Source organism: Elephas maximus, chromosome 6 (genome assembly GCF_024166365.1).
Source record: "Elephas maximus indicus isolate mEleMax1 chromosome 6, mEleMax1 primary haplotype, whole genome shotgun sequence".
In the NCBI taxonomy this organism is placed as follows: domain Eukaryota; kingdom Metazoa; phylum Chordata; class Mammalia; order Proboscidea; family Elephantidae; genus Elephas; species Elephas maximus.
The window spans coordinates 27757259-27784814 of NC_064824.1; the positions used below are offsets into that span (position 1 = coordinate 27757259).

At 41.2% G+C, this 27556-nt stretch overlaps 1 protein-coding gene across 9 annotated transcripts in view; it reads right to left on the reverse strand.

The window, feature by feature from the left end:
- Positions 1-27556, reverse strand: part of NCKAP5 (NCK associated protein 5) — a 1220442-nt gene that overhangs the window by 364387 nt on the left and 828499 nt on the right. For all 9 annotated transcript variants that reach the window (XM_049889201.1, XM_049889199.1, XM_049889198.1 and 6 more), the window contains one exon: positions 15611-15698. In XM_049889201.1, coding sequence (XP_049745158.1) covers positions 15611-15698 — 88 coding nt within the window. The remainder of the gene's footprint in view (positions 1-15610; positions 15699-27556) is intronic.

A 27556-nucleotide genomic window follows, 5' to 3' on the forward strand; every position in this document is an offset into this window, starting at 1 on the left:
AATCAACTGCAAGAGATCCACGTTTATGCCTATTCCCGAGAAAGGTAATCCAACTGAATGCAGAAATTACTGAACAATATCATTAATAGCATACGCAAGTAAAATTTTGCTGAAGATCATTCAAAAGCAGCTGCAGCAGTGTATCAACAGGGAACTGCAAGAAATTCAAGCCGTATTCAGAAGAGGATGCGGAACCTCTGATATCATTGCTGATGTCAGATGGATCCTGGCTGAAAGCGGAGAATACCTGAAAGATGTTTACTTGTGTTTTATTGACTATGCAAAGCCATTTGACTGTGTGGATCATAGCAGATTATGGGATAGCACTGTGAAGAATGGGAATTCCAGAACACTTATTTGTGCTCCTGAGGAACCTGTACACAGATCAAGAGCCAGTCCTTCAAATAGAAAAAGGGGACACTGTGTGGTTTAAAGTCAGGAAAGTTGTGTTTCAAGGTTGTATCCTTTCACCATACCTATTCAATTTGTATGCTGAGCAAATAATCTGAGAAGCTAGACTCTGTGAAGAAGAATGGGGCTTCAAGATTGGAGGAAGAAAGAACTATACAGAAGAAACTACTTAAGTAGAAAAACATATCTTGCTCATGGATAGGAAGACTGAACATTGTAAAAATGTCTATTCTACCCGAAGCGATCTATAGGTACAATGTAATCCAGATCGAAATACCAATGACATTTCTTGATGAGCTGGAGTATCAAATCACCAACTTCGTATGGAAGGGGCTGAGGTCCCAGATAAGTAAAGCATTACTGAAAAAGAAGAACAAAGTGGGAGGCCTCACACTACCTGATTTTAGAACATCTTATACCGCCACAGTAATACAGACTAACTTGATTTGTAAGCTTTCACTTAAAGCACAATTAAAAAAAAAAGATTGGAGGAAGACTCATTAACAACCTGCGTTATGCAGATGACACAACCTTGCTTGCTGAAAGTGAAGAGGACTTGAAGCAATTACTGATGAAGATCAAAGACCACAGCCTTCAGTATAGATTACACCTCTACATAAAGAAAACAAAAATCCTCACAACTGGACCAATAAGCAACATCATGATAAATGGAGAAAAGATTGAAATCGTCAGGGATTTCATTTTACTTGGATCCACAATCAACACCCATGGAAGTAGCAGTCAAGAAATCAAAAGATCCTCCACATTGGGCAAATCTGCTGCAAAAGGCCTCTTTAAAGTATTGAAAAGCAAAGATGTTACCTTGAAAACTAAGGTATACCTGACCCAAGCCATGGTGTTTTCAACTGCTTCATATTCATGAGAAAGCTGGACAATGAATAAGGAAGACCAAAAAAGAATTGACGCCTTTGAACTGGGGTGTGGGTGAAGAATATTGAATATACCATGGACTGCTAAAAGAACAAACAAATCAACAGACACTTAGTAGAAATTTAGATCAATTCCAGTTGGTGTGCACTCAGTAAATAACCTCATTGTTGATCTATACATTCACATTTGTTGACCATGCCTTATTTCAGTAAAAGAGAAGAAAATGCTTTTTCTGAATAACTTGCATAGAGTCATGATCAGGCTCTCTAAAGAGTTCAGCTCTCTTCACTAATTAACTTCCAGGGTACCTGCTGAAACAGGTATTATGTGTGTAAGAATCAGTGTAGATGAATACAGCATGTACTGGATTGGAATTTGGGTCTCTTAACTCCCACCTCATTTTCTCCTTTGAAAAATGAGAGAACAAGGATGGGTACTGAGGTGGCTCACTGGGTTCCAATGTAGATCTATGGACCAAAAGAATCCATACGACCCATCAAACTTGGAAACAACAAAACAGAGTTCCAGCCTTGATCATTCTAACTCAGTGGACCTAAGGAGGTGCTCAGATAACTGTAGCTTTCCAATCTGCCAGGTGATTCTGATACACAGCCAGGACTGGGATGAAAAGAAATAGAGTCAGGTCCCTTGCTGCTCTTGAAAACTACAAACTCTTCAATCTTGCCTTGAACAGTACATATGTTTATGAAAAAAAAAAAATTTTGTTGTAATTTTGGAAAATTCACACCTTAAATATACTAGGGACATAGCTACTTAAAGGACCACGTGAGACAGGACATCTTTTGTAAATGATTGATTAATAATAAAACTTTTTTCTCTAGTTCACTTAAATTTTTAGATTCACTTATCTATCCACCTATGGTCACCTGATCTTCAACAAGGGCCCAAAGTCCATCGAATGGGGAAAAGACAGTCTTTTTAACAAATGATGCTGGCAAAACTGGATGTCCATCTGCGAAAAAATGAAATAAGACCCACACCTCACACCATGTACAAAAACTAACTCAAAGTGGATCAAACACCTAAATATAAAGCCCAAAACAATGAACTTCATAGAAGAAAAAATAGGATCAACACTAGAGGCCCTAATACAAAGCATTAACAGGGTACAAGCCACAACCAACAACACACAAGCTCTAGAGGATAAGCTAGATAACTGGGATCTTCTAAAAATTAAACACTTATGCTCATCAAAAGACTTCACCAAAAGAGTAAAAAGAGAACCTACAGACTTGGAAAAAAATTTTTGCTTTTACAGATCAGACAAAGGTCTAATCTCTAAAATCCACAAGAAAATCCAACACCTCTACAACAAAAAGACAAATAATCCAGTTAAGAAATGGGCAAAGGAAATGAACAGACACTTCACCGAAGAAGACATTCAAGTGGCCAACAGACACATGAGGAAATGCTCATGATTTCTAGCCATAAGAGAAATGCAAATCAAAACCACAATGAAATATCATCTCACCCCAGCATTACTGGCACGAATCAATAAAACAGGAAATAACAAATTTTGGAAACGCTGTGGGGAAATCAGAACTCTTATGCACTGCTGGTGGGAATGCAAAATGATACAACCATTTTGGAAAATGGCATGGCACTTCCTTAGAAAGCTAGAAATAGAAATACCATATGATCCAGCAATCCTACTCCTAGGAATATATCCTAGAGAGATAAGGGTCTTCACACGGACAGACATATGCACACCCATATTCACCGCAGCATTGTTAACAATAGCAAAAAGATAGAAACAACCTAGATGCCCATCAAAAGATGAATGGATAAACAAACTGTGGTACATACACACAATGGACTATTACACAACGATAAAGGACAATATGAATCTGTCAAGCATCTCATAACATGGATGAATCTGGAGGGGGTTATGCTGAGTGAAATCAGTCAATCACAAAAGGGAAAATATTGTTTGAGACCACTCCTGTAAATACTCATGAAAAGGTTTACATGCAAAAAGAAACAATCTGGGATGCTTACAAGGGAGGGGAGAGGGGAGGATGGAAAAACACTTAACAGACAATAGACAGTACACAATACTGGGGAAGCCAGCATAACCTGTACAAGGCATTGTGCATTTGTTAACCAATGTCATGGAACAATGTGTGTACTGTTTGGTGAGAAACTAGTTTGTTCTATAAAATTTCACCTAAAGTACAATAAAAAAAAAATTAAAAAAATTTTTAGATTCACTTCAAGTACACTTAAATCATTACAGGGAAAAAAAGAAGTGAGGTAAAAAGTCAAAAGTTTCCTTTAATTCTGGATCTACCTCTGATACGAATTATAATTTGGGAAAGTCAAGCAACATCTCTGCCAGGTAGATCTTGGGCTTTAGTGAGGAAGGTCCCAGGCTGTGTCATGTGCTTTCTGTATACAGAAAAGGAACTGATTATATATTGATGATTGAACAATTTTAGAATAACCAGAAAGGTTCTCTTTTATCCGGCATCACTTGTTTAGTCACATCTGAGAACACTTTTAAGGAGGTATTTAATGAAAAATAATTTTTGATTTTCAATTATATTACTTCACATGGAACTAACTTGGGTAACATAGTGTACTGCTTCAAATGTAGGCTAAAGGATCGATGAGTGAGCACTTGTAGAATAAGAGGTTTTGAACAAGATTAGGGATCACAAATGCTAAAGCCTACAGTTGCCAAGCAACTGTTGAAGTGGGCCAGGCTAAATGGTTTAAGTGGGCCAGGTAAGATGAAGATCGAAGTTTAAGTTTACTTTGCTTTTCCACTTTTCATAAGAAAATGGTTAGAGAGAGTGTTTGCGTGTGTGCGCGTTTTCTTTATTAAAAGACGAAAGCCTTGCCTTTGAAAGCCACGCCATGGCTGCATGCCAGGGGACAGCAGGGAGTGGTGGGGGCTGCCTAGCCTCTGCCTGGTCTAAAGGGGCCATTGTTGGAAATAATGGAGTAGAGCTCAGAAAGCCCAACAGCTCAGGGTTCTCAAAGGAGGTGGGACAGAGTAAAGAGGTGAAAAGAGCCAAACTTGGACACCAAGTTGCAATTTCTGAGCATCATCTCTATGTTTCTCTACTGGGACAATGACTCACCATGTCTCTTGACAAAGTTTCTGCACTCCATTTTCATGGCAGCCTACTCAGTCTGCTAGAGTGCGCAAAGGAGCTCAAGTGCCTTAATACTGGAGATGTACAACCTTTAGCAAGCTATCAACCTCTCTGTGACTTAGTTTCCTCACTATAGAATGGAGTAAATAACAGTAACTATTTCAAAGGGGTCTTGAGAAAATTTAATGAGCTCATACTTGTAAAATGTTAGGGTGGTGGTGTTGTTAAATGCCGTCAAGTGGGTTTTGACTTATAGCAACCCTATGTACTACAGAACGAAACACTGCCCGGTCCTGAGCCATCCTCACAATCCTTATGCTTCAGCCCATTGTTGCAGTCACTGTGTCAATTCTTCTAGTTGAGGGTCTTCCTCTTTTTTTGAAGACCCTCTGCTTTAGCAAGCATGATGTCCTTCTCCAGGGACTGATCCCTCCTGACAACATGTCCGAAGTTTGTGAGACGTATCCTCGCTTCTAAGGAGTGTTCTGGTTGTACTTCTTCCAAGACAGATTTGTTTGTTCTTTTGGCAGTCCATGGTATATTCAATATTCTTCAGCAATACCACAATTCAGAGACATCAATTTTTGTTTGGTCTTCCTTAGTCATCGTCCAGCTTTTGTATGCGTATGAGGCGATTAAAAACACCATGGCTTGGGTGAGCTGCACCTTAATCTTCAAGGTGATATCTGCTTTTTAACACTTTAAAGAGGTCTTTTGCAGCAGACTTGCCCAATGAAATGTGTCTTTTGATTTCCTGACTGCCACTTCCATGGGTGTTGATTATGGATCCAAGTAAAATAAAATCCTTAAATAGATGTCTTAACAACATTGAGTCTTTCAATACCTAGTAAAAAAATCTCTAATTTCCCTCAGCAGTGTTTTGCAGTTTTCAGTAAAGAGGTCTTATGCTTTTTTTTTTTTTTCCCTTAGCCTTATTTAAAGGTATTTGATGTTTTTGAAACTATTGTAAACAGTATTAATTTTTAAATTTCATTTTCCAAGTATTTGTTGCTTATAGAAATAGTTGACCTTGTATGTTGTAGCCTTGTTAAATTCACTTATTTTTGCAGGTTTTTTCTGTGTGTGTTTTTTATAATCATGCTATTTGCAAATAAAAGTCAAATTTTGGAATTAAAAAAAAAATGAAATCCTTGACAACTTCAATCTTTTCTCCATTTACCAGGATGTTGCTTCTTGGTCCAGTTGTGAGGATTTTTGTTTTCCATATGTTGAGGTGTAATCCATAGTGAAGGCTGTAGTCTTTGATCTTCTGCAGTAAGTGCTTCAAGTCCTCTTCGCTATCAGCAAGCGAGGTTAGGATAGTGGCCACATAGTAGGTGCTGAGTAAATGTTGGCTGTAGTGGGTCCAAGCATCATCAGTAGGTGTGCTTAATGCTACCCTACTTCATGTAGAGCAGGCCTCACTGTGTAGAGAAGCATCAGAATCCTAGATATCTAAGAGCAGGAAGAAGCCCTACATGTCATCTTTTTGTTGAGGTTGCCTTTGGTCTTGCACATGTTTTAACGCCATCATTTAAAGACTAAGAAATTTCCCATAAATATCTGAACGTTTATCTTTTTCTGAAACATGTGGCCACTTACCACACCAGTGTGTGTTTGAGTCATCTGAATTGTCTGCAGTTGAGTTGTGGTACTCCCTTTAGACCAGGCAGAGGCTGGGCAGTCCCTACCACTCCCTGCTGTCCCCTGGCATGAAACCGTGGCATGGCTTTCAAAGGCCAGGCTTTTGTCTTTTAATACAGAAAACAAACACACACACAAACCCTCTCTCTAACCATTTCCTTATCAGAAGTGGAAAAACAGAAAGTAAACCTAGACTTTGATTTTCTTCTTACCTGGCCTACTTCAACGATTTAACCTGGCCCACTTCAACAGCTGCTTGGCAAATGTAGCTTTTAGCATTTGTGATCCCTAACCTTGTCCAAAACTTCTTATTCTACAAGTATGAAAAGCAAGAAGCCCAGGGAATTTTTTTTTTTATTTGAGGTTATAAGTCTTGTTAGTGGCAAAAGCGGTATCCATAATACAGGTGTTTTTCCCCGGTTAGTGTTTCTACTCATTTATGTACTTCTTTCATAAACAAATTAGCTAATGTGAATTTGATTCATGTCACATACGGAAAAGCAAAGCCAGAACAAGGAAGCAAGGAAGACCAGTATGGGCACAAGAGGACTGTAAATGGGGTCATCTGCTGTTAGTGCTATGATTATCCACATCTTACTAAGGCTGCCCGTGTTTAAATGTTTTGACAGGTGCCCCCTCCAACCAGTTGTTTCATTTCCTTGATACTGAACTGCCCTCTGTAATGTTTAATCATATTTTTTTTTTTTCCGAACATAAGTCTAACTTACTTCACTAAATAAATCGGTGGCCTGGGTGAAAAGAATATATAACATGACAAACCTCAAAGCACCTAAAGACAATGATGAGAATGATGAGATGGAGAAAGAAAGCAGAAATGAAACTGGGAGACAATCGTACTTATTAGAGCTCCTCCAATGACGATTCTTTTAGGTCCTTTAATTCTCCCTCATGAAATGCATCCATCCTAAGTGGATGGATATGTCACCCTCCCTTCACATCATGATGATATTTCTGTCACTCAAGTGCTTGTCTCTCCCATAGGAAAAATGATAGGCACATACATCATATGGCCTGTTAACTTAATTTACTGTCAGTTATTTTATTTATTTATTTTTTTAAATTTTGAGGCAGTGACATTGTGACTTGGGATGTTAGATTATATCCACACCCTACCCTGCCACCAAAATACCCCCTGGATTCCTTCTCAATTGTATTCTTTGCATCTCATTTAGGAAAATCTATGATTTAGGTCTAGTTCTCCCACTCAACGTCTGCCCGAGCTCAAACAGGCCTTTCTGAGCCTCATCCTTACAAACGGGCAGGGGTCAAATCTATTTGAAAGACTGTTGGAATGGACAAATGAGATCCACTTTGGCTAAGTGCTTTGTAAATAAAAAGTACCCAACATATGTGCCCTGATACCAGGCGTGGTCCTAAAACGATGGGGACATAAGGTGTTCTGAGAAGGCAGTCAGTCAGACTCACAGGAAAGCTCATGACTCTAGAATCCATTTCAAGAGACAATGGAAATGAAAAGAAAAAGAAAATGAATTACCAACAGTAAGTCCTAGGCAGGAGGTAGTGTCTCCAGAAACAGCGGGGACAATGCCCTCCTCTGTGTCCCCAGAACCTGTGCAAGCTGCTATTTTGTCTGTTGTCACACTGCTGCATAAATTTGATTATTTGCCTCCCTTGATTCCCCCGCCATGACATTCAACATTTTATAAACTGAGCTACCCTGGAAAAGGCCAGGGTCAGTCATTTTTTGTCCCTACAGCACTTAGCCTGGTGTCTGCTGGTGCTTCTGGCCTGCTAGGTTAATGCTGGTTACTTAGTGCAAAAGACAGAAGAATGGTCCCCCAAAGATGTCCACACCCTCATCCCCAGAAGCTATGAATATGTTACCTTAATGGCAAAAGAACCTGTGAATATATTACGTTACATGAGGTGAGGAGATCATCCTGGATTATCTGGGTTGTCCATTGTAATCGCAAGGGTCCTTATAAGAGAGAGGCAGAGTGTTGAAAGTGAGAAAAGGAGGTGTAACAACGGAAGCAGAGACTGGCATGATGAACCTTGAGGATGGGGGGGGGACCATGAGCCGAGGAATGCATGCAGCCTCTACAAGCTGGAAAAGACAAGGAAACTAATTCAACCCTGAAGCCTCCAGAAGGTACACAGCCCTACCCACCCCTTGATTTTAGAGTTTTCACCCCCAGAACTGTAATAGAATAAATTTGTGTTGTTTTAAGCCAACTATCTTTGTGGTAATTTGTCACAGGAGTGTCTTAGTTATCCAGTGCTGCTATAACAGAAATACCACAGTGGGTATTATAACCAGAGGCATAGAAGTTGGGATTCACAACACGTATGGGGAGGCAGGGAGTTCAATCCATAACATTCCACCTTTTGGCTTCCCCAAATTCATGTCCTCCCCACATGAAAACACATTCACCCCACCATATCATCTCCAAAGTCTTAACTCAAAGTCCAAAATCCCCTGTTCTGAATCATCTAAATCAAATATGGGTGAGACTTGAGGTGTATTCCAGCCTGGGGCAAAATTCCTCTTCATCTGTGAACCTGTCGTCTAGATTACAAATGATGTGTTTCCAAAGTACAGTGGTAGGACAGGCACAAGGTAGACATTTCCATCACAAACGGGAGAAATTAGAGGGAAGAAGGGATAACAGGCACCAAGTAAGTCCAAACCCAGCAGAACAATTTACATCTTCTCTCAAGGCTTGGGAATAATCCTCTGTTCTTTGGGACCATCTGGGCAGTGGCCTTGCCCTCCAGACTCTGGGTATTGGCCATGCTGTCTAGATTCTGGGTGGAAGCCCGCTGGCCCAGGTTTCGGCTCCACCTTCCAGGCCCACTGGGATAGCAACTCTGCTTCCTTGGCTTTGGGCGGCCCCATTTCCCTAGCCCATCTGAGTGGTGAGCCTACTCCTTCGGCCCCAGCAAGCCCCATTCTTCTGCTCCTTGGACATGGCAGCCCTGCTCCCTCAGATTGGGCATGGGCCCCTTCACCGTAGCATTCATGAACTGCAGCCTCACACTCTGGTAAGGATCTGACTCTTTTAAACCTATGAGGCCATGGCTCCATTCTTTGAAACTGATGCAGCCCTGCTTCTGTGCTCCTTCCAACAGTTCTGTTGATTTCTGAGCTGTTCCAGGAATGGTCCTTTTCTTTTCTTAGAGGACAATAGATGTAGCTCTTTTGGACTGTTTCCTGCCTATAGAATTCCAAGAGGCAGACAAGAGTTCTCTCCTTTTGTTCTTTCTCTATCCTCTTCAGTCTAAGCTGATGGGTGTTCTGCTGTGGTCGTTGGTTAGACCCAACAGTCACAAGCTTAATCTCTTTAACAAAAAGGTCATGTAGGCAAGTCCTTTGTGAAAATTCTAGGACACGTGTCCTTCGTTTGTAAAAGAGAATTTTCTAAATCTTTAAGTTTTGTTTTCATTTTACACAGTTCATTTTTAAGTCTGTCTCTTTCCTCTCACATTTTACTGTAAGTGGCAAGAAGAAACCATGTGGCCCCTTTAAGATCTTGCTCAGAAATCTCCGCGGCCAAATATCCAAGTTCACCACTTACAAGTTCTATCTTCACCAAACATTTGAACATAATCCAGACAATTCTTTGCCACTGCATAAAAAAGCACTGTTGGTCCTCAACTGTCTAACATTTTCTTTTAAAGCCTCACCAGAAACACATTCAATGTCCACATTTCTAGCAACCTTTTGTTGCTGGCTCTATATGTTTTCTCTAAGACAACAGAGACTTTCTCTGTAACTCTCCTCACTGTCTTCTGAGCCCACGCCAGAATTGTCTTTGACATCCATAATTCTACCAACAGTCTGTCCAAGGTAATCTAGGCTTTTACTATTAGATACTTTAAAACTCTCCCAGCCTCTATCCATTACGCAATTCCAAAACCACTTCTACGTTGTTAGGTATCCATTAGAGCAACACTCCCACATTTTGGTACCAAATTCTGTCTAAGTTATCCAGTGCTGCTGTAACAGACATATCACACGTAGGTGGCTTTAACAAACAGAAATTTATCCTCTCACACTTTAGGAGGCTAGAGATTTGAATTCAGGGTGCCAGCTCTGGGAGAAGCCTTTCTCTCTCTGTAGGCTCTGGAAGAAGGTCCTTGTCTCTTTTAGTTTCTACTCCTGGGCAATCTTCATGTGGCTTGGCATCTCTCTTCCCCCATCTCTGCTTCTTTTGCTTGATTGTTTAATCTCTTTTATATCTCAAAATAGACTGACTTAAAACACACCCTACACTAATCCAGTCTCATTAACATAACAAAGGCAGCCCATTCCCAAATGGTATTATAACCACAGGCATAGGGGTTTGGATTTACAACACATATTTTTGGAGGCACATTTCAATCCACCATAAGGAGCAACAGAAAACAATTACACTTAGAGAAGCAAGTACATGGATAATTGCAATTTGAATGGATGGATGAACAAATGGTACGAGCCCTAGGTAGAAAGTGGAAAGGTTCAGGACCTGACTTAAATAATAACTGGCTGGGTAACTTTGGGCCAATCATTTAATTTCTCCAGACTTCCTAAATGAATAGCTGAGGCTGTGGTGTTAGAAGGACCAGGGTTTGAATCAGTGGCATCACTAGGGAGGTGCGGGGGTGGGGTGTGTGTGTGGAGTGAACTGAGTAACACCAGTGCCCCCCGCAGTGCATGACTTTGCCTGGCCCACAGCCACCTCTGCCACTCCTCGCAGTCTGTCAGGCATTGGGGTCTGCTCGGTTCCCAGAGGGCAGCCCGTTGGCCAACTCCATGGCACTGCCCCTACCCGATCCCAGGATGGGCCCAGCGAGGCTGCAGTACCAATGCAAGCTGCAGGCAGAGGGTGGAGGTAGAGGAGGTGCCAGCTGTGGGTCTGAGGAGCCCTAGGGCTCAGACAGGCTGCACAGTCTGCCCTGAGTAGGGGCGTTGCCTGCACTGCCTGGTTGCTGACCTGGGTCCCCGGTGCAGGAGGCAGTGTGGCTGCCCCACCAGCCCCTGTAGCAGGATGTGACCATCCCAGGGAAGCCAGCCACCACCTTCTGCAGAGCTGGCCATGCTGGTTCTGCCACTTTAACCACATGAAACTACGTAGATGTACATACATTCAGGCTGTGCATAGGATATGGTAATTTAAAGATGTAATTTTAATTTTGCTAGTTGTTCATGTCACTATGGTTGCCATTGCATTCAGTGATAGATGGGAACTATGTTTTATGAGTTACATTAGTATAAAAAACATTCCTGAGGATCCTGTATGGACTGGTATGGGAGGAGGTCCATGGGAGGAGGGGGTGACACCATGAGTTACCACACTGGGTGACACCAACTGTAGTAACACCATTGGTTTGTATCTCTTTTCGGGCTACTTTCTGGCTGTGCATTCTTAAGTGAGTGCTTACCTCACTGAGCCTTATGTCCACATCTATAAGGTGGGGATAGCAACTGTATCTCCCACAGAGGGCTGTTGTGAGGACCCAATGAACTATAGTCTAGTCTCATTTTCTACGGCTCTGAGCTAGGCATATTCGAACTCATGGTAACATAAAAATGTTATTTATGTCACTTCATGCAAACTTGATAAAATGCAAATTTCCCAAATTACAAACGTAATAGAAAATCTGTCAGGCCTCAAGGGGCTGTTTGGTTCCCAGAGTACGGCCCATTGCCCAACTCCATGGCATTGCCTCTCCACCATAATGGCGTAATGGCAGAGCTGGTGGACTGTAAACCACTGATTGCCACATGGTAGAGCCGCTTCAGCTGCTGAACAGAAAACCGCACCACCCTTTGAGAGAATCCACATTGAATTGTACAAGCTACAAATCATATAAGTGACAAATTATGAGGGGTCTACAGGAACACATCCTTTGAACAAAATATGACCATGCTTTATTTCATGCAAAGCAATTAGCATCGGGCTGGCTCACAGAAAGCTATTATTCTGCTGTTATTATTTTAGCTCCATGATAAAAGCCTCTGAACAAACACTCTCATTATAGAAAATGAAAATAAGTCCACTTTCCCGTGGGCCTAAACTTTACATGGGCCTCTGACTCCTTTCAAGAAAATCTTCTAAGTTAGAAAATCCAGGTCAGGTGTGCTAGTGACACCCCATATTATACAGCAATAACATTTTCCAGCTCTTACTCAAAACCCAGCATCTAGCTTCAGGGAGGCGTTAACTACATGCTCCATTAGTATCATCGTGTACACCTTTCAAGGCTATTTTGCCATATTTAAAAACGGAATGAAACAAAAAACAACCTATTGCCATGGAGTAGATTTCAACTCATAGTGACCATACAGGACAGGGTAGAACTTCCCTGTAGGGTTTCTAAGGCTATGATCTTTACAGAAGCAGACTATACATCTTTCTCCCATGGAGGTGCTGGTGGGTTCAAATCACTGACCTTTCAGTTAGCAGCCTAGTGCTTAACCACCGCACCGCCAGGGCTCCTTAGCCATATTTAGAATACTAGAATATGTGACTTGAAGGGGACACTCCTGTGATTCAAGGCTGTCCAGCAATACCTCTCTTACCCTTCTCTCTGTTCTCATTTCTGGAATTCCAAAAACACAAGGTTGTGCTTGGTACATACTAAAAGCTCATAAACAGTTGTTGATAGTATAAATGACCTCTATGAGTCATGTAGCCCATGTCCTTCTCCCATTTTACAGACAAAGTGCCCGAGACCAATGATAGCAATGACTGAAACAATCCACTCTGTGAAGCATTAATTCAAGTTAATAACTGTCTTCTCCCTAGAGGGAAGAGCTAATTTTCTAAAATTAATAGATTGGGTTATGGAGAGGAAATAATCTTAAAGCACATTTTTTTTAAAGTGTATCAGTTTTTCCAAGTAGCTTCCAGTTCCAGAAAATGAATTCTCATGGTGATGTTAAATGTCTACCCCACAGATTTGGCTGACAGCTTGTGGAAAATTATACCAGAATGATCAAAAGAAGACAAAAACCTGGATGAAACAGAGCCACAGTGAGGACAAGTGGAAAAGCTCAAGAGCGATGCTGAATTATTTAGTTCTAAGGAAGCCTCCTATTACCTGGGAGGAGAACAAATGACTCCTGTTACCTGGGAGGAGAACAAATGACTCACATTTCAAATGCATATGACTCTTTCAGTAGCAAAGAACAATTTAATGTAGAATCAAGTTCCACTTCTACTTAGAATGGCAACTTGTTACCAAAGCAGACAGAATACTGAGAGAGAGTCAGAGTCAGAAGAGCCTAAAATCCACATCTTAATGTTAGGCAGCCACCTCTAACTCATCAGAAACGGCTGAACTGACTTGCTAGGTGAACACCACCACCACCCACCCCCGAGAAGAAGAATCCACACACTTTCCTGCAAAAGGGATGTTAGCGATTATTCCACTGTCTTTATGGAGCGAACTTTAACCTTCTCTAAAGTAACTTAAGCCAACTCCCTGCATTGTTTCACTGAATATGGACAACAGTTGTCCCATCTTCACAAAGTAGTCACTTTATGTTTTAAGAGTCAACTCTTTAGGACATAGCCTTCTTAAGGCTAAATACGCCTACATTTCTAAATTTCGTATGATATTTTGATTTTTATTAGACTCTTCCCAATCCTTATCACATACAAGTTGGGTTGTGGAGCACTGACACAAACCCAGAACTCCTGTATATTAGTGAGAAATTATCCTTACCAGCTGGTGTGCTATGCCTGCCTCCCCAAATCCACTTACTTTTTAGCTAGACAACTGTGATGGTTAAGACTGTGTGTCAGCTTGGCTGGGCCATGATTCTCAGTGTTTATATGTGATCCCTCCCATGATTGACTCTGTTGTGAGTGGCCAATCAGTTCAAAGCGAGTTTCCCTGGAGGTGTGGCCTGCACCCAAATATAAGCAGACAGTCTGGCTGTTTTGCTCACTTTGGATCCGTAGCTGCCTCCAGTTCATCCAACCTCTGACTCTTGGGACTTGAGCTACCAGCTTATCTGTGAACCTTGGGATTTGTCAATCTTCACAGCCTAAGAGTGGGACCCCTGCTCTCTGACCTTCGGATCTTGGGTTCGCCAGCCCCTGCGGCTACGTGAATCCAGAGAGGCCTCTATCCTGATTCATGGACTTGGGATGTTCCAGCCTCTACAACTGCATGAGCCATTTCCTTGATATAAATCTCTTCATATACTTATTTATATGCTTTACTGGTTTTGCTTCTCTAGAGAACCCAGCCTAAGACAACAACGTAGGGCTTTTCAATGATTACCTCAGATTTCTACCTACTTCCTACCCTTCTTCAGCTTTTTAGCTTTCCATCCACGGCAGTGAATGCTGGGTCTCTATTTGTGATTTTAAGTGATTCTCATTAAACGTTTTAAATTTATCTACAGTGACTTCCTGTCCTACTTCTGAAGTATTTCCCATTCCAACCCTGCCTTAGGCTTCTCATTTGTGCCACAACTCGGGTCATGTCCTTGTTCCTAGCCCAGCCACTTTGCTAATGACAAAGGATCCTGGGATAAGTGCTATCAGGAGAAGTGGAATGACTTCACTGACCACTTGCTCCCTTTTAACATCCTTGGGCTCCACACGGCCCAAAGTGTAAGGCCTGACCCATGAGCACAGCAAACAAGCCCCAACCTCGTCTGGCTTTTCCATGCATCCTCAATATCCTGGTCAAACTTTTTATTTCACAAGGCCGTTATTCAGTTACCTTGAGCTTCTCGCCCTCTCTCTATGAGCCTTCAATGAAAATTCACACCACTGGGGCCTTACCTAGGCTGCCCTTCTGCCTGGAACACCCTTACCCTTGTTCTCCATTCTTGGATACACATCAAATCCCATACCTCTGAGAAGTATTCCTCAACTCCTCAGACAGGATGGGTCACTCTCTCTTCTGTGCTCCCCAAGAAGGCTGTAGACGCCTGTCTTATACATACAGCCCTTATCACAGAGCACTGCAATGTGTTTATGGGTCTCTCTGAACTTATTTTTCACACCTTCCTATAACCAAATATACAATCTGCTTCACAGTGTTGTTGTTGCTCTCTGTCATCATCAAGTCAGGCCCCGGCTCATGGCGACCCCATGCACAATAGGATGAGACCCTTGTGAGCTACAGGGCTTTTACTGGCTAATTTTCAGAAGTAAACCACCAGGCCTTTCTTCCTAGTTCATCTTAGTCTGGGAGCTCTGCTGAAACCTGTCCAACATCATAGCAACATGTAAGCCTCCACTGATAGACAGGTGATAACCGCACATGAGGTGCATTGGCTGGGAACTGAACCCAGGTCTCCCGTATTGAAGGTGAGAATCCTACAGCTGAACCACTATTGCTCTCCTCTGTCACAACAGAAGTTCATAAAAGAATGAGTTATGTAAAAGTGTACATTATTCTGCAACCAGCGGTGACTGGATGGTACTCAGCACTGGGGTTTGGAACATACTTGCTCCTTCTTTACCTATCTCTGGGCCAGGAGGACAAAATCAGAGGATTACAAGAAAAACAAGCTGATGAGTACTTGGCTGAGAATAAGGAACATGCGGTACCTGATAGACCATTATATTAACAGTTTCTTCTTTTTTCTGCTCTGGAGGTCCTTGACTCTGCAATAGATTGCGTACTGTTTCTTCCATCCTGAGGGGGGAAAAATATGAAAAATTTCTTTAAAGAAGGTTCCCTATTAATATGGGTCTGTTTAGTTAGTAAAAATAATTTTTCAGTGTTTATATGCCAAACTTACACCCAGAAGTCCCTTTTCTTGCCTCTCTCTTTATCTCCTATATTAAGAATGTACCATGAAGCCCTTTCACATCATTCTTCAGGATGTTTCTGGGTTCTCTTTCTTTCTCTTTACTATTTGGGTCCCTATCTGTGGCCTCCTACCTCTGTACTCATGCAAACGTCTCTCAATATCCCTCTTTAATTTCCATTGCTGCCTTTTTACTTTGACATGATGTCACCACGTGAATCTTCTTGAAACACCACTTCAATTTTTAAAAATCAATTTTCAAAGATAACAAAAATTACATGAATGGATTCTCTCTAGTCATAAACTGCCATGTCTTTCCATGGTGGGTCTTTCCACAGCAGCACACAAAGGTTTCCTTCACTCTTTTCTGCTGCTACCTAGCATTTCATGGTGTGAATCTGCCATCAGATATTTCACCATTTCTCAACTGAAAAGATTTAAATCGTTTCAAATTTTTGCAATTCCAAACAATAAATATATTTATACTTCTATCTTTATGAGTATTTCTGTAGCTCACAATACATATTACATGCTATAATCCTGTTTCACTTTTAATACAAACTTCCAGGTCTTCCCATTTCCCAACAGTAAAGAGTAAAGCAAACATTTCCATTTACAGACACCTGCTCACACTCTTCCCACTTCTTGGAATACCAGCTCCCTTTCATCTTCCCATTCCCCATCTGTCTTTTAAAATCCACCTCAAGATTTCATTTGGCGCCTATTTCTTTGAATTCTTAGTCCTTATACATTACATTATTCAATCACTTAAACACCTCTTATCTTAACGGGCAAATATTTCATATATACATGCCTTGTCTTCTCCAATAAATGACAACATTTTGTACAGGACCATGTCACGCATTTCTTATATATCTTTCTCATTTATGGATAAAGTATTCACTAGAAACATTACATAAATCCTTTGTTAATTCATTTTAAGAAGTATTAAGGGCTTATTCTGTGCCAGGCATTCACTGTGTATATTCAGACTGTGTTGGAATGACCTGGTGTTTGGGTCCATCCATGAGGATTCATGGCACGGACAAGATCTTTGGGGAGCAGGAGCCCTGAATTAAATGCACAGAATGCAGAGCTCTTTCATCTAGAGCCTGAGTTGGTTGTATCTTCCAGTTCCATCCTGAAGCCTGTATTTTTGTGACTCAGTATAATATCAGCTTAGGATAGTTGTAGAAAAAAAATAGGTTGATCTATCTTCTCCCTCTCATAAAGGCTTCTAGTGTTGTAAGTTAAAGTGCCCAGAAGGCCCGTGAATCCCCTTAAATGGCAAGGTCATTACAGTGGTCGGAGTAATGTAGTTTAAACTGCCAACCTTTCTAACATGGGATATAACTACTTAGTGACAGAGCAAAGGATCACATGTGAACTGGACCAGTCCAACCTTAGATTATTAATGGGAAATTTCTGCCTTCACAGAGAATGGCACCAGGACCTACTCGGGCTTTCAGGAAGACTGGGCATGAGTGCTCCTACAAGCCACATCTTCATGCCTCCATCCTGGACAGCAGAACCTGCTCCCTATATATTTCCCAAAGCTTATGTTATTTATGATAATAACTCAAATTAGAATAGTACGTTTAACTCGTCAAAGAAATCTCTCAACTATTAATCGTAATGTACTTTGAAAATAACATTGTCTCTTTGATAGGTGAGAAAGCTGAGGCATAGAGAGGTTAGGTGTCTTATTTAAGGCATCATGGTTGGTTGAAGAGAAAAGTTAGGATTAAACCTTTTTTACTGACTCTAAAAAGAACAGCCTCTTTCAACTAGACTTGACTGACACTCAGGGAGATGATTTTAAATGAATAAGTGTTGCAGCTCCTAACTAGGAGTTAGCTTGGTGGGTACCTGCTGGATGCTAAGCCCAAGAAGGCAACACTATGGGCCCCAACCTGGACAGAGCACTGACCTGGTGAAGACAAACTAAGCTTATGCCAAAAAAACAGTTATGAAGTCACAAATTCTGAAATAGTAAGTGATTAGAGCCAACTTTGAATTTTCTATTACATTTTACATAAACAGAGATAACCTCTTGAGTGGCACTGGAATTTCCATGATGTTCTCCCAAATCTGTCATAAACAAGGCAAGTAATGGTAACGGTGAATGGCTAGCCTTTGTTTCTGAAAGATTGTCTACTTTCTTTGCACCAGAGGACAGAGGCTGAGGTATATATTTCAATCCTGATTTCACTCGTTCATAAACATCTAGCTTAGAACTCAAAAGTAAAATCTTGCCTTTTTCTTTCAGTTAAATTAAAATAAATTCTGTCTCACTGCATATCTTGCTGAATTATCTCTCCCGTGTAATTAAAATTTCTATGTGCAAGCTGTTGGTTCAAAAAGAAAAAACATCTCTTCACCTTTTCCCCATTCTTCTTGGCTTTATAATTTAAAAAAGAAAAAAAAAAAAAAAAACGGAGAAAGAGGGGGTGGACAAGAAGTTGTTCAAACAGAGTCTTAAGCAGGCCCAGTAATACTGTGAAGGTTCTTCTGGCACTATTTTATGATTAATTAAAACCAATTACATTTTCAATCTACAGCTTGGAACGGAGTCTCAGGGACCCATCCCAACCCTTGGTAAAAAATTAAGTTGTCACATCTTTGCATAACCTTTATGCATCCAGTCACAGTGAAGATGTCTTGAGCCTGATAGGAATATACCATTATTTATTCCCTGATGATATCTTTTTTATTTTAATTCTCATTTAGCAAACTTCTCTATTTATTTTCCTGAAAATCAAAGACTGTGAAGCATCATCCATTGGCAGCTGATGCCTAATGACATTTTATTTCATTTTGCTGTTTCGATAGCTGATGTATGAGGGTTTGTATTACCAGTCTGCACACAGAACGGTTCTACCATCTGTTTCCCAAATGGAACTAAGCATAAGCCAATTCCTCCCTTCAGTTCAGGCGCTGGTAGAGCTGTTTTTATTTTTGTTTTTTTTAAGTGGCTGATTGGTGTCCTTTATCCTTAAGCACTAACCTTAATCAATGTCTTCTAGTTTTTTGTTTTTGTTTTTCCTTTTTCCCCACCTGAAATAAAATCTTTTCTTTCCCTAAATACTGCTCAAATAGCTGTCATCACTAAAAATAAATAGACCACAATTACAGTTAACCCATTGCAGTTGAGTCAATTCTAACTTACTGTGACCCTACAGGTCAGAGTAGAACTGCCCTATAGGTTTCCCAGGAGTGGCTGGTGGATTCAAACTGGCAACCTTTTCGTTAGTAGCCTGAGCTCTTAACCACTGCATCACCAGGGGCTCCAATTATAGATAGTGACGTGTAGTAAAGGAGCCTTGATGGAACAGTGGTTCAAGTGCTCGGCTGCTAACCAAAAGGCGGTTCAAACTCACTGGCTGCTCCATGGGAGAAAGATGTGGCAATCTGCTTCTAGAAAAATTTATAGCCTTGGAAACTCTATGGGGCAGTTCTACTCTGTCCTATAAATCAAAAACAAACAAACTCATTGCTGTCTAGTTGATTCCAACTCATAGCAACCCTATAGGACAGAGAAGAACTGCCCCATAGGGTTTTCAAGGCGTGGCTGGTGGATTCAGACACTTAACCTCTGGGCCACCAGGGCTCTGCGCTGTCCTGTAGGGTCACTGTAAGTTGGAATCGACTCAATGGCAGTAGGTTTGGTTTTAGTTTGGGTATGTAATAAGATCAAATTATATTGTGATTTTTTTTTTATTAGCTTTTAAAGTCCCAGGAAAATCAGAGAAAAGAAAAATGTACATACAAACAGTATGTTTCAGCTAATAGACAAAAATGTAGGAATTTTATTTTATTAAAAATAGATTCCATTTTATAATGCACTCATCACTTAAACAATAAATTCTAGCACTTCCTCTGGTGGCAGTTAAAGATACAGTTTTGCTTAAAAAGGGCACTAACTTAAAGTCACAGAATTAGGAAATTAAGTAATAATGCATGATGATAAATAATCATTTAAAACCACACAGAGTAAGGTTCACAAGTCATAGCAACTAAGCCCTCCCAGTGGTCAGGAGTCCACTTCGTCCCTAGACCCCCATCTGAAGTGCAGATTATCAGGGCACTTGTTATTAGGTCTGCATCCAAAACTGGAAGATATCTCTGGAAGGAAATGTTGAAAGATAGTGGTGTCCTGAACGTTTTCATGGCAAGAAATCACCCTATCGTTCAGGGCCTGATAGTATCCGGACCTATCTATACAATCAGAGAATATGATTTTGGCCCTGAAGACCTTGACTTATTGAATAATGCAAGCACTATCAGAAAACACAACCCCAGGATATATCAGAAGCTATTTTTTTCAGCAACATATAAATTAAGTGTGGGCTTTTCCAGATCTTTCCTTCCCCCTCCCCAAATCTAGTCCTCCATTTTGCCTATTGTCACTCCAGGAACTGATCAGAACATTAGGCTGAAATGTTCTTTTATGACTCCAATTATCAGAGACTCAGTTTGGCAAAACCTCAATTTCTGACAGCAGAACAAAGGAAAATCAAAACAAGAAGCCACTCCCCCAATCTCACACTGAGAACTGATGGGGCTCTTTCCACCAAAAGCTGATCCTAGTCACATTTTTATTTTTAAGAAATCTCTTAACACAAGTATTTGTTGATTAAGCAAATAATGAATTAATAATGAAATTAATCATAAACTTTCTCAGTATTCCCTTACATTCTTGACAGGCTGCAAGGCTGTAACCCATCAACTGAAAGTGCATGGCACACTTCTTCTAGTCACCTTTACCGTGTTTGTCAAGAGCTGCTGCTGTGAGCTGCTAACTGCTCTTCCTCCTATTTCACTGTATTTGACTCCCAAATCTTCACTCTGAGAAAGCACGACATTTTAAACAAGGCTACCACAGTGATTGAACTTCATTTGAATGACAGGGAAAACAGGGCTGGGGTTAAAACAGGAAGAGCCAGTGAAGCACCTCTCCTTCACCTTGAACCTCCTCCCTGTGAAATCCTGGCATGATGGGGCTCCACACGTGGGATGTGCACTCATCCTGCAAGGCCAACGGCCATGTTGACAAGTGTACTTCCCACATCCACATCTTTTAATAAAAGAAATAATTACAATAAAATCCTAGCTCTTGTTCAGTGACTGCCTGTCATGGATTGAATTGTGTCTCCCCCAAATATCTGTCAACTTGGCTAGGCCATGATTCCCAATATTGTGTGAACTGTCCACCACTTTGTCATCTGAGGTGATTTTCCTATGTGTTATAAATCCTATCTCTATGATGGGATGAGATGGGATTAGTAGCAGTTATGTGAATGAGGCAGGACTCAATCTACAAGATTAGGTAGTATCTTAAGCCAATGTCTTTTGATATATAAAAGAGAGAAGTGAGCAGAGAGACATGGGGACCCCATACCACTAAGACAGCAGCTCCAGGAACAGAACACATCTTTTGGACCTGGGGTTCCTGCACAGAGAAGCTCCTAGTCAAGGGAAAAACTGATAACAAGGACCTTCCCCTACAGCTGACAGAGAGAGAAAGCCTTCCCCTGGAGCTGAAGCCTGGAATTTGGACTTCTAGCCTACTAAACTGTGAGACAATAAGCTTCTGTTTGCTGAAGCCATCCACTGTGGTATTTCTATTATAGCAGCACTAGATAACTAAAGACACTGCCTACATAATAGGGTTAAAAAATGTTTAAGCACGTTTCAACTTGGATGTTCAGGGAAAAAAAAATGATACTTTTATTTCGTGTATAAGCAAAGTAGTCTTTTTCTTGAGCGCCCACGTACTGATCAACGTTAGCATTTGTCCTAAGTCCGAATTTAAATCCTAGACCTAGTCTGACATGATGATTTTTAAAACCTACTAAGAGACAGCCCAGATGTCCACTGACAAGGGAATGTTTAAACAACTGTGGCATGTAATGTAAACAACTGAGATATGTATATCCTGCGTTGGAGTAGTATTCAGCAATAAAAAGAAACTACTCCAGACTTCCTGGAGCCACGGAGGGCAGATGAACCCCTGAAACTATTGCCCTGAGATAATCTTCAAGCCTTAAACCAAAAATATCCCCTGAAGTCTTCTTAAAACCAAATAATATTTTAGCTTGGCTAGAAAAAAAAAAAAAAAAGTCTGCCTTGAGCATTATGCTCTTTTAAGAACTATCTCTACTGGATCAAATTGACAACAGCAACTGGAAAGATTAGATAGAAACCTTAAGGGGCAGTGTGAGTTTCTGTTAATGGGGAAGGAACAACTCAGAAAAGGAGGGTGAGAATGGTTACACAACTCGAAGAATGTCATCAATGTTACTAAATGGTACGTGTAGAAACTGTTGAATTGCTGTATGTTTTGCTGTGTATACTCTCAACAACAAAATAAATTAAAAAAAAAACTTCTGAGGTATGTTACAACATGAAAGAATCTCAGAAACATTATGCTGAGTGACACAAGCCAGACAAAAAAAGATCTCATACTGTATTGTTGAATTTATATGAAATTCTATAAGAGGCAAAATTAACCTATGCTGGAAGATTTAAGAACAGTGCTTGCCTCTGGCGGAAGGGAGGTTGCCCCAGAGGGCAACCTAAAATTTACTGAGAAGGAGCATGAAGGAACCTCCTGGGATGATGGTAATATCCTGTATCTTGATAGGGGTTTCGATTGCACAAGTATGTGCATTTGTTGCAATTCATTTGAATGACACATTTAAGATTTGTGCAAATTTTATCTCAAAAGAAAAAAAAAATATGTGTGCACATATTTAGGAGAAAATGTTTTGAGGGATGGAGCCTGGCTGCTAACCAAAAGGTTAGTGATTTGAACCCACCAATGTGGCAGTCTGCTTTCATAAAGACTACAGCCTTGGAAACCCTATGGGGCAGTTCTACTCTGTCCTTAAGTTCTACTTGCCGTAAGTCAAAATCAGCTTGATGGCAATGGGTTTGGTTTTGTTGTGGTTTCTTTTTTTTTTTTGGAGTGAGGGGGGTGTCTTCAACTTAACTTCAAAATGTATAAAGAGTAAGGTTGATGGATGGATAGAAGGATAGATAGATGGCTAAAACAAAAACCAAACCAGCTGCTGTCAAGTTGATTCTAATTCATGGTGACTCCATGTGTGTCAGATTAGAACTGTGCTCCATAGGGTTTTCATGGCTGTGACCTTTTGGAAGCAGATCTCTAGGCCTTCTTTCTGAGGTGCCTCTGGGTAGATTCAAACTACCAACCTCCTGGTTAGTAGCCTGGCACCTAACTCTCTGCACCACCCAGGAAGCCTTAGACAGATGGCTATATGTGTAGTAAAGCAAGTACAGTAAAATGTGAGATGTATAGTTAGTGAGTATGAGTATGGGTGTTCGCTGCAAAATTCTTTCAACGTTTCGATGTGTTTAGTGTTTTCTATGACAAATTGTTGACAAAATTCATTTAGGTAGATCATTTATCTCTTTGATAAAAAATACTTAGCCTGTCTGTAGAAAAGGAGGAGACTGCTTCTCTCACAAAGAGGGCTTCTAGGTATATGTGGGCCTAGTTGTATGGATCATGGTCTTTGTAAAGCAAGGAGAATTGCGTGTGGTGTCATATTATCTCTGGAGGAAAGCCCCTTGTGCACAGGTTTTTTCCTGGCCCTGAAGGTACGGAGGCTGGGACAGCTCCCAGTTAGTTCATGCAGCTTAGTCAGAGACTGGGGACAGGGCATTCTGACTGACCTTCACCTAAGCTTCTGCTGGTTATAGACCCCTGAATCCTGGTCACTGCCTCCACCCAGGCTGCTGATCCTATAGTACTCCGTTAGACTATGCTGTGTGGTTTTCATTGGCTGATTTTTATAAGTAGATCACCAGGCCTTTCTTCCTAGGCCATTTTAATCTGGAAGCACCGCTGAAACCTGTTCAGCATCATAGCCACACGTAAGCCTCCAGTGACAGACAGGTGGTGGCTATGCATGTGGTACAATGGCCAGGAACTCAGTCTGGGTTTCCCTCATGGAAGGTGAGGATTCTAACACTGAATCACCAGTGTCCCCAGAGGGCAACCTAAAAAAAACAAAAACAAAAACAAACCTATTGCCATTGTCGAGTCCATTTCTACTCATAGCAGCCCTAAAGGACAGATTACAACCGCCCCAGAGGGTTTCCAAGGAGCAACTGAGTGGATTCGAACTGCTGACCTTTTGGTTAATAGCCCAGCTCTTAACCACTGTGCCCCTAGGGCTACAGAGGGCACAGGAAAGCAAAAACCTAGGGCCTCTTTCCACAGGAGCATACTGGGCCTCCAAGTGTATGAAGCCTCCAAGTGTATGAAGCCTCCAAGTGTATGAAGCCTCCAAGTGTATGAAGCCTCCAAGTGTATGAAGGCTCCAAGTGTATGAAGCCATGCTCTGGTTAGTTTCAGGGCAAAAAGAGGTACGGTCCTTTCCCAGGATCCTAACTGAAAGTGGGATACAAGTGCCCCTCTAGCCTCCATGTAATCCACCATCTAAAGTAGCAGTTCAATCTCTTGTTTCTCTCATAATGTATCCTTGTTGGAAAATGATAGTTCTCCTTATTTCTCAGATATCATGTCTGAATTCCTCTCAACTCCAGTCTCTGGGCTACATCTATAAATGATGGTGAACTGAAGCATTTTTCATACACAGTGGAAGAGTTGAAAAGGCAGGAGAATGAAGGAAGCAAGATAATCCTTTTTTAAGACAAGAGCCTGCTCACAAGACCTTGTCTTGTTGCTTAATCCTGTTTTCCAGGAGTTTAATATTTCTTCTTCATTCTCTGAATTCCCAAGCCCAAACAGGGAAAAGTTCTGGTATTCAGAATGACAAAGCAGGAAATTGGGTGTGGGTTTTGAAAAAATAAATTAGCATTCTGCTACAACCACTGTATGGCAGATACTGTCTGATTTCATCCTTATAAGTACACACATTGGGCATTAGTATATACCCATTTCAATTTTTACTTTTTTATGTATGTGTTCATTTATTTGGGTTTCTTTTTTTTAAAATGCAGAAATTGAGGGGCGGGGCCAAGATGGTAGAGTAGTCAGATGCTTCCAGTGATCCCTCTTACAGCAAAGACCCGAAAAAACAAGTGAAACAATTATATTTATGACAAGCTAGGAGCCCTGAACATCAAAGGCAAAGTTAGAAAATCGACTGAGTGGCAGGGGAAGCAGAGATGGTTCAGAAGCGGAGAGGAGTTACCGGACCTGAACTGCTGGGAGCCCTCAGGCACCATTCCCAGGAGCGACTGTGGAGGGCTGATAGTGGCATTCGGGCTGCAGTTTCCTCAGGGAGAAACAGCCATCCACACAGGCTACTCACATCTCCGGACCTAGGGAAGGGCGGTGCTCTTGGCAAAAGCTAAGTACTTGCGTATATTTTACCTCGCCCCTTGCCTCCAACCTGGCTTCAGTGCCTGTTGATTTTCCTGGGCCTGAGATAGGTTCTGTTGAGTGCTCTGAGCCATTCTCCTGGCCTTGGAGAAGGAATAAATTGGGAAAAAGATAATCTTCCAGCTCCACTAACCTGGGAGCTCAGGACAGAAGAAGCTCCTGTCCAGGTATAATCAGTCCATGGACTTTGGTTGCCTTTCCCCCCTGCATGGACCTATGTGGGCCTATTTCAGGAGAACAGACCCTTGTTGGCAAACTGCAACTGCTTCAGATGTGTGGTGGAGAGGTGGGTGTTTGATGTTTGACACTGTTTTGGCTATTAAACAGGGTCCTCACCTACCCACATCAGGGGCCTAAGGACTGGTGGCTCCATTCAGGTCACCCAGCCACCTGTGACAGGGGTCCAAGGATAACTGGTACCTCCCAGTCCTTACAACCAAAAACACTGGGCGCCCAAGGTCTATCTGCAGAACCCTCCCACCTGTGTGCTCTAGGGAACAGGGAAGTGCTTTCCTCACAGACACTCGGAGGACAGTTTTCAGCCCCCTGCCTTGTTCAGAGAGTGACTCCCTGCTGCAACAAGATACCGGTACCTACAGCAATCACCGCTGCCCCTCTAAGACTGTAGGACAGAGCCTACATACTTGACACATACTTGATGACCAACTATCTGGACAACTGAGTTGAATCCATACAAGAAAAGTGAATAGACTCCTAGGCTCATATACCTGATAACAGCTTGAGCTGTCTGGTGACAGGATGTTAGAGCTTCAAAGGCAAAAATAAGCAAGCTAGCCCACTCAAGCAACCTATTTGGACATATCAAAACAAAAAGAAAGCAAGAAGCTAGGATACGGTAAGCAAACATAAAATAAACTAATACAATAACTTATACATGGCTCAAAGACAACAGTTAATATCAAATCACATAAAGAAGTAGACCATGATCGCTTAAATAAGCTCTCAAAACAAAGAATCAAGGGATCTTCTGGATGAAGACACCTTCCTGGAATTACCGGATGCAGAATACAAAAAGATTAATATACAGAACTCTTCAAGACATCAGGAAGGAGATTATGAAGGAGGTCAGGCAATACGCAGAACAAGCCAAGGAACACACAGATAAAGCAGTTGAAGAAATTAAAAAGGTTATTCAAGAACGTAATGAAAAATTTAATAAGCTCTAGGAATCCACAGAGAGACAGCAACCAGAAATTCAGATGATTAACAATAAAATTATAGAATTAGACAACTCAGTAGAAAGTCAGAGGAGCAGAATTGAGCAGCTGGAAGGTAGAATTGGTGAGATTGAAGATAAAGCACTTGGCACCAATATATTTGAAGAAAATCAGGTAAAAGAATTTTAAAAAATGAACAAATCACGTGAGACTCTATCAAGAGAAATAACCTACGAGTGATTGGAGTACCGGAACAGGGAGGGATAACAGACAATACAGAGAGAACTGTTGAAGATTTGTTGGCAGAAAACTTCCTTGATATCGTGAAAGATGAGAAGATATCTACCCAAGATGCTCATCAAACTCCATATAAGAAAAAGGTAGATCTTAAAAGAAAGTCACCAAGACATATTATAATCAAACTTGCCAAAACCAAAGGTAAAGAGAGAATTTTGAGGGCTGCTTTATTTTTTTTTATTTTTTTAAGGATAAAAGAAAAGTCACCTACAAAGGAGAATCAATAAGAATAAGCTTGGACCACTTGGCAGAAACTATGCAGGCAAGAAGGCAATGGGATGACTTATATAAAGCATTGAAGGAAAAAAAATTGCCAACCAAGAATCATATATCCAGCAAAACTGTTGCTCAAATACAAACTCAAAGTTAGGACATTTCCAGATACACAAATGCAGAAATTGTGATTCCATGAGGGTCATTTGCCCAATAAATGGTGGAGCTGGTACTGAAACCAATGTTTGACTCCAAAGCTTGTATTCTTTTTCTACTGCGCCACATCAGCAATCAAGCAGTTAAGTCTTGCCGAAGTTTCCTTGGGTGTGTGTCAACATTTTTGGCCATATTGTTGTCACATCGACAGCCTCATCAATGTGTTTCTGCTATTTGCATATGCTGTACTTGCATTGGTGTTGTGAGCTGCCATTGAGTTGGTCCCCAACTCATGGCAATCCCATGTACAACAGAATGAAGAACTGCCCTGTCCTATGTCATCCCTGTGATCTGTTGCGGATAGACCATTATGATATGTAGGGTTTTCATTGGCTGATTTTCAGAAGTAGATCTCCAGGCCCTTCTTTTTGCTCCATCTTAGTCTGGAAGCTCCACTGAAATCTGTTCAACATCATAGCAACATACAAGCCTCCACTGACAGATGGGTGGACTACACTGG